Genomic DNA, 7,914 nt, shown 5'->3' with positions numbered 1-7,914 from the left:
CCCCCCCAGCCCCAGTGTGACTTGAACACACAACCTTTTGATCTGGAGTCAGATGTGCTGGCATTGTGTCATGAGGCACACTGTCATTCATACAGATGTGTATTTAACCTAGTTAAAATGTTGGTGGCATGAAGAAGTTTAGTCCATTCTCCTTTGCAGGCAGGTATTCTTTTTGCTTGAAGTAAGGTGTAGAAAATGATCCTTCCAATATACTCCTGTGTGGCCCAGTGTACTTAACTGGATGTGGAAAATAGGTATTCATGCTGTTTCTTGCTTCAGGTTGATGTTGTGTTAATACTGGAATGCAGCTGCTTTTAGATACTTCATTAAAATCTTCTTTTATTTGGCTTTTTGCCAACAAGTGTGCAATGTTAGGTAGCGTTACTTACGTTACAACTGTTTAAACTGTGGAGTGAATGAACTCTCTGGTATCTCTACAGATTTCAATGAATGGGCAAGTATGACTGTATTGTCTGGTATGTGTGTGAGACTTGGATGAGTGTAGCTAAAAGTAAATATAGCCCTGTGCTTCTGATCCAGTTATGTGAAATCTTGCAGCATCTTGCACAATTCAGATAGCGAAGATGTCAACTGTGTGATGACTTCAAGTGGGCATGGAGTGTAAGGTGTCCTTCTGACACAGAGGCTGTTGCTTAAATTAGGATTTACAGGTTATTCTCTGATGAAATTGTCCTGATTGCCAATGGGACAAGATTGTATGAGGAATGTCTTAAGAGATGCTCCCTTACCTAACATGCTCCCTGTCAAAAAAGATTTTTGAAGAGAGAAATCATCTCTGATGAAGACAAATCCCAGTACCAGGGAAGCACATGAGAAATTCAACAAACCAAGATTTCAATTTCCCCTTTACAAACAGATGCAGCAGAAAATATTTCAGCAGTCATCATCCAGGGAAGCACATGAGAAATTCAACAAACCAAGATTTCAATTTCCCCTTTACAAACAGATGCAGCAGGAAAAAAAAAGTCATCATGGGTGTTCTTAAGTGTTAATATTATAATAGGGGTTATTGGTTTGCTCTTTAGTAATGCTTTAGTTTTTCAAAAAGTCATTTGTCCTGAGTGTTTTTTTCTTTGATAATGAGTTATTTTTTCCAGCGCTGAACATCAGTGCTTTGATTCAGGAGTGACTGGTATGTATTAGGTTGCAAACAGGTAGTTCTCTTTCAGTCACTTTACAATCATAGAGAACTCCATGTACAGTTGAAAGCTAAAGAAAAAGATTTTTTCTCCCCCTAAAGACAAGTATTTTATCCAGATGGTTATTCATAAATATATAGTTAAAATTTCTGTCTCTTTTCAAAAATGAATTGATCTGTATAAATGCTTCTAATTAGTATGCCCTGACATCATCCACAGGTTACAGTGAGAATTCATCTTAGGTGTTAACACATTTTCTAATAGTAAAAATAAGATTTCATTCTATCATTTATGCATTGTGTACATGATGTTTGAATGCCTCAGGGTAGTAAAGCAAATCAACAGTAAATAAATCATAAATGTGGCTGGTAATTTTCTCTTAAAACTGGATGATGATTAAGATAATAAGGCTATTACCAAGCCAGGAGAAGAAAGTATTGGAGGAGTAGATTGGCAGTAAACAAGGAGCCCATACGGATTTAGAAAAGGGGGTTAATGAGTGTAAAAAATGACATTCTGGAAGTGAGATGTGTCAGGCTGAAATGAAGAATTTCCAAAAGCCAATCTGAGTTAGATTTCACAACAGAAATCAGAAGACAAAGAAGAAAAGCAGCAGCAATGGGCAAAGCTCAAAGTGAAGCTAGTCCCAGAACAAAACAAATAACTTGCTTCTCTTTTGAATGTGAACATAGATGTTGGACTATGGGTATACAGGCTGAAGAACCCATGGGGTTTACAATATGGACACTGTGTGAAGAAGCATTTGTTCTGCCTTCTCCCTCAGCCCTCTGGCTCTGGTTGGAGCTAAGGAGAAGACCATGTGTTGCAGGTGCAATGGGGCTAACCTAGTGTGCTGTAGCCATGGACTATAAACCACCTTTTAGCTCCTGTTCTCAGCACAGATTGGCATTGGCAATTGCCGAAATAGCAGGGCAGCCCTTAACAGCCACTGGTATACTCCACCGTCAGTATGGAAGATTTAGGAGATGGGAGTCAGGATATATCACGCCAGGCTGACTTGGTATTTCTATGCCAAAACAACTGGTATCTGACAATGAGAAGGGCAGGAAAGTTCTCCTTTTTGTGTTCCTCTGACACTTCTAAGCTTGCCATCTCCCACCAGCCACCTCTTTCCTCTTCAACCCCTGTGGAGCATAAGAATTTTTGATATGGGGATTGTCAGTACTCGGAGGTACTGAAAGGCCTTTTGGGGTGAAGAGCTGTCTGGCCAGGGACATGCAAAAATGAAGGATGAAAGGAAATTACAGGAAACCTAAAACACATTTGAATTCTAGAAAACCTTTCTAGGGCATATGAACATGTAAACAGCCTTATCGTATGCATGTTTCATGTCACCTTTGGGACACCTAACTACATGTTGTATTTACTTAGATTTAGTAACTTTGCATCGCAAGATCTGAGAGTTAAGCTGTATATTTTATATTTCATGTGAGTGCAAAGTGATAATAATAGGCTCCACATTAATATGCACACACACATGCACACAAACATACTTCATGAACACATCAGCAGTTAGAAGAAAGATGCTTACTTTAATGTTCTTAAAACCTCCTTTGTTTCTTGCTGAAGCAGCCTGTATCTCTATTATAGACACCGACCTTGCATCTCTGGCAGAAACATCCAACTCTACTCGGCAGCCGCCAGCATTGTGTCTACATGGCTGTGGTTGTGTCTATGTTGTAGGCATACGTGGGATCGTTGAGTGGGCACTAGCCCTAGCCTGCCCATTGCTCTCATTTCCTGAGGCAATGGGAGATGGTGAGCATGCATCTACATGTAGGCACTGTGGGAAATGAGCAGACTGGCACCTGAGGGTGAAATCTGGCATCATTTGCATGACAATATAGACACACCCCTTCTAGACAATAAAAAGTTAGTGGTAGCAAAACACCAGGAAGTTCTTGAGGAGAACACAGAATTTTCATGTAGCGTAATCTAGTTGATGAAATGAGATTTTATGAGGAGTCTCAACTGATTCAGGGCTTCGGGCCTTAAGACAGAATCACTGGATCCTTTCACATTCCTTAAGTGTTTCCCTTTTTGTTGTTTCAGGATGCTCACCAGAACCCCAAGTGTTGTTGCCCAAGTGTTCCTTCTTCTAAGCATAGTTCTTGTCATTGCTATTGCAGTGATTCAGTTAAATCGGCAACAGATCCTTTCCCCAGGGCTGAAGGTAAGTCTTAGAATACCTAAGGAAGGAGAACAATGTTTTGAACTGATATTTAATAATGTTCCTTTCTCAACTAATTTTTACGGGGTGATTCAAATGAGCTTACAGCCGTAAATTAATGTTTAATCACATCTTTGTCATGGGAAAACTGAAGCTGAGAGAAAAAGAGAATTGGTCAAGATCACAGAGTCAGTGGCAAAGCAGGAAAAGCATTCCTTAATTCCCTGTCTGTGATGCCTATCACACAGTGTCTTTTCCAAGACTGAAAGGCCAAACGAGGAGAATATGCCACTGCTTTCTTATTTTTGCCAGAGATTGGAAGTAATTTTAAAGTAATTTTGACGTGGGAAATACCCAGAGTTTAAATTCTGCCCCCAAGCACAGCTAGGAAGTTTACGCTGAAACCTTTGCAAGCTGCTCCTGTGTATCAAAAGCATTTGGGCTGTGAGCATGCAGTTTATGATTTACCACGTGTTGGGACTTGCTGGATATTTACAGAAGCAAAGTAGCTTCATGAGGAGGGGCAGAGCAAACTGGAAAAGACAAACTGAAATATTCTGGTATTCAGGCTTTGCCTTGTGTTACTGGAGTAAGTGTGCAGATTCTTCAATGAGAGATGTACACAACTGAGGACAAAGCTGTGGAAATTAGCCTTCTAGAGAAGCTGTGCAGTCTGGCATTTTGAGTTCTCTGCTTTTTCCCACGATAGCTACAAGCATATAAACCTTGCTAGATCCTTCTTTGAAGTCCTTTCTACTTTTCCCTCTGCGTATGTATTTAACTGGATAGTTCACATACTGATAGCAATAGGCTAATGTCTCATTACACTTCAGGGGATTATAAACACCTTTGGCTTTGTCGGAATCATTTGGTGGTATATGAGTCAGACAATGGGATAAAACTGTATTCTGACACCAGTTTTATGTGTTTGTGTGGTGTGGCAGGGTATGTGTGCTGGGATCTTGCATGGGGACACATGCTGCAAGTTTACTCCCTGTTGTGCTCCAAATCTCTGCTTGCAGCAGCCTTACATCCTGCCAATTTTCATGCAAGGCAAGACTGGACTGACATGTAGGCTGAAGCCACTATCTAAAAGACAGCCTACACATCCCTTGTGTTTGTCATTAGTTCAGTTTCACATTCAGAATGATAAAATTATCTACCTTACTCTTTGAGCAAACATCGCACCCACCTTGACCATCTGGACCTGGTTTAGGTGGGGAGGTCTGCTTCCCAAATCACAACGGCTTCATGGCTGGTTTTGGAGGAAGACTGGCAGTTCCTCTGCTAGATGCCTTGGCTTTGGATTTATTTTTGGGCCGTAAGCCTGCCAATGCAGAAAATCTCAGTTGATATGGAGGACCCTGTGTTTGATTCCTGAGACGCTGACTAGTCCTCAGTGAATGATTACACTCACAAGAAGTAATTCTTCAGGAGCAGAGGGAGGACCTTGGCATGCCAGTGTGAAACTCTCCAGTACAGTTGATAATGATGAAGCCTGGAAATGGCAGTGTCCTGAAGTTAGTGGTTGATTAAAGTTAAATATGGCAATAGCATGGTGAAAACAAACTTACTCTTTGTAAATGGCCTTGTTCTTCTTCTTCTGGCTCTTCTCCATGAAACCAAAACAGCTACTGAAGGATAACTAGAGTTTGTGTTATCTGTGGCATAATAGCTCTTTCCCAGGATGCACGTTGAGAGCGTCCGGGTTCATTCCTTTGTGGCACAAGAGATAAATTATCTGCTACGCCATTGATGTTTTAAAGTGTTGTTGCAAAATTAAATGTTTTAGTTCCTCGGTGGTTGGGTTATCTGAAGATTCAGCCAGTGATTTGTGAAGGAAGGACCTGCCCATGTGTGTGATACTGAGGCACTGAAAGAACTCATGTCTCATTGCACACACCATGAAGTCAGAAGAGTGATGAAGAGAGCACAAACATCCTTAGTGACATAGTTTGTGAAGAAGTCCAGAATTGTAAATGATGCTAGCTCTGAATGTCATGAGCCTTTGTACCAGTCAAAAAAATTTCTGTTTGTCTACTGATGTTTTGTGAGCCCTAAAGAGAAAAAACCCTCCTTTCATTATTGTGTTTCTTTCATTTGCCTCTCTAGGTGGTACAGTTTTCTACACCTAAATTTTGCACATCTGTTTTAGCTCTTAGAAAGTGTTTTGCCTTGTTTGTGGATGTTATACTTGATTAAAAGTAGTTCAAACCTATGTAGCTGAACTGAAGTGCGCTTCTAGCATGGATCCACTTTTGTGGCCTCCATCTTCCCTGTAACTGGCTTAGCTTGCTAGCTTCTCGTGGCAGTTTTCCAAAGTGATTGGAAGGCAGGTGAGCCATCATAACTGTGCCTGCTTTAAGGGTTTGTGCATCTCTACATCCTCCTATGGGAATGGTATTCAGGCTGAAAAGGTCCTGGGGCTTGTTCTTGCTTCCCTGTTGGGATTACTACTCTTCAGGATGTACTTGCAAAGCCATTCATATGAATATCCTTTATCCGTTTGGGCCACAACCAGATTGGCTGAGTGAACAGCGTGAAACTGCCTTTGAAAAAGTATAGGTAGTCATCACTCACACGGGTAGCTGTGAGAGCAAGGGGTACCCTCCTGCAAGGAAGGGCAAACAGTTGATAGGGGAGGGGGTGGTTGTCTCTTTAGTCAGCCCAGCTGCAGCCAGAAAAAAGTTGTATGAGTGCACCTTTAGAGACACAAAGTCTGGTTTATTGTTACCTTGCTTTTTATTTAGCTTCTGGTAAGTGTGTACAGTAGTCATAGTATTCCACCAGACCCAAGAAGCAAAGTGGTACATTTACTACATTTACTTCATGTGGTAGGTGGCATGGTCACCTCTGTGTTGAAGGTACATTGGGCAACAGTAAACGCAAAAATAAACATTTTCCTTTAAGTCACTTATTTTTTTCTTTCTTTCTTCCTTCTGCTGGACTAGAAACCAGAACTCTGAAGCTTTTCTGGGTTAATGTTGTCTCCCTGTCTTGTCTGACTAATCTAGTCCATTGACTAGATGGTGCAGTTCTTGGGTATTAGGAAATCAGCAGGCCTGACTCAAACACCTCCACTGGTGTTTGAGTAGAGATGATGCAAATCCTCAGAGGGAAAATTGAAGTAGAGGGGAAAGGAGGGAGAAAAGTTGTTCTGTTCTTTGATAGCTGCTAGCCCAGGATAAGTGTTTGCCTGTGCTTTCAGTCCCACAGTGCATTTCAAAGCAGGAAGGCACTGCCCATCCTTAAAGGGCAGCCAAAGGGGATCTGACTTGCAACTTGGACATGCATGTAGAATTCTCTCACCCTTTTAAAGTGCTGCATCCTCTGTCTTTTCTGATTAATCTTAGTCCTAACATCTGGCACACTTCTCACTGATCACCACTTCATGAGGCTGCATGGGCCAGTTCACACAGAGTGAACTCACACAAGTTCTGAGGAGCTTCAAAAGTCACCCTGAAATGACTGTATACGAAAAATAGGAGGAGGAGGGAGAAGATAAAATTGTCAGTCACACATTGGTTAGATAAGTGTACCACTACTCTTGGGATGGAAATCTGTTACTTTCAGGAAGGAGTCTGGGAAATGCAGGGGAGGATGGAAGTAGGTCAAAAAGCCCCACAGTTAGCTGAGGTAAAAATACTTCTGTTATCTTCCAGCTTTACTTGGGCATGATAGTTAGCTCTAAAAGTAGCTAAGTTAAAAGCTTATGGTTGGCACTTCAAGCTGATCGAGACTAGATTTAATCAATAGCCATTGGGCAGATTGACCGTTACTGTATTACTTGTCTCCAGAGTGCTCATCTCTCTTTCAAGGAGGGGGAATACACTCAAAGTATCTTTGCTAAAGTAGTTACTTGAACGGAACCTGATGGCGTAGTGGTTTGATAGTATCTGTGGAGCCTTTCATCTTTTAGTTGATCAGGGTAAATATCGTCTGGATAAATATAAATGAAATTTTCATTATCTAACAGTCCTCTAGGAAACAGACTAGACTGGTATTGCTGGTAGTTCTTTGGGGGCCAGGAGTGTGTAGGATTACAGTGGAAGCTGGGAACTGATGAGGTGTGGAAGCTGAATGTTTTGCCACCTGAAGCAGTGATCTTTCTCCGTCAGACTTGAGGCTCCCCAGGGAGGCTGTGGGATGAAATTTATTGGCCTGCTGCGAGGGCTCTTACTGCTTTGCAGCCAGATGGAGGCTCTCATTTTTCAGTATTGCCAGGCTCCTGGGCATCTGTCTTTTTTAAAAGAAAAAAAGTTGACAGAGAAATGAACCTGTGTGATTCCTACCGATCAGATGACTTTGGAAGAGGGAGGCAGCTAAACGTACTTTCAGGGATCATAAAGAGGGAAGCAAAATGGCAGTTTTCTTCCCTTCATGCAGTTTGCCTTCCCAGTTGCTACAGTTTTCTGCTGCCATAAAAGATGGGAAGGGGGAAAAGACTGGTCTGGTGAGCAGTGGAATGGAATGGAGAAACCTGTGCTTTAATCCCACAGGGAGTCCAAGTGACCCGAGGCAAAGCACTTAAATATTTCTCATTTATTTAATAAATAAACATGG

At 41.6% G+C, this 7,914-nt stretch overlaps 1 protein-coding gene across 1 annotated transcript in view; it reads left to right on the top strand.

The window, feature by feature from the left end:
• Positions 1 to 3,234: 3,234 nt before the first annotated feature.
• ENTPD3 (ectonucleoside triphosphate diphosphohydrolase 3) overlaps positions 3,235 to 7,914 on the top strand; it is a 17,326-nt gene continuing 12,646 nt past the window's right edge. Inside the window, exon 1 of the mRNA XM_009573044.1 lies at positions 3,235 to 3,354. Within this exon, the coding sequence (XP_009571339.1) occupies positions 3,235 to 3,354 (120 nt within the window). The remainder of the gene's footprint in view (positions 3,355 to 7,914) is intronic.

The sequence above is a fragment of the Fulmarus glacialis genome, unplaced genomic scaffold (genome assembly GCF_000690835.1).
Source record: "Fulmarus glacialis isolate BGI_N327 unplaced genomic scaffold, ASM69083v1 scaffold24222, whole genome shotgun sequence".
In the NCBI taxonomy this organism is placed as follows: Eukaryota; Metazoa; Chordata; class Aves; order Procellariiformes; family Procellariidae; genus Fulmarus; species Fulmarus glacialis.
This window is presented reverse-complemented; position numbering and strand designations above follow the sequence as displayed.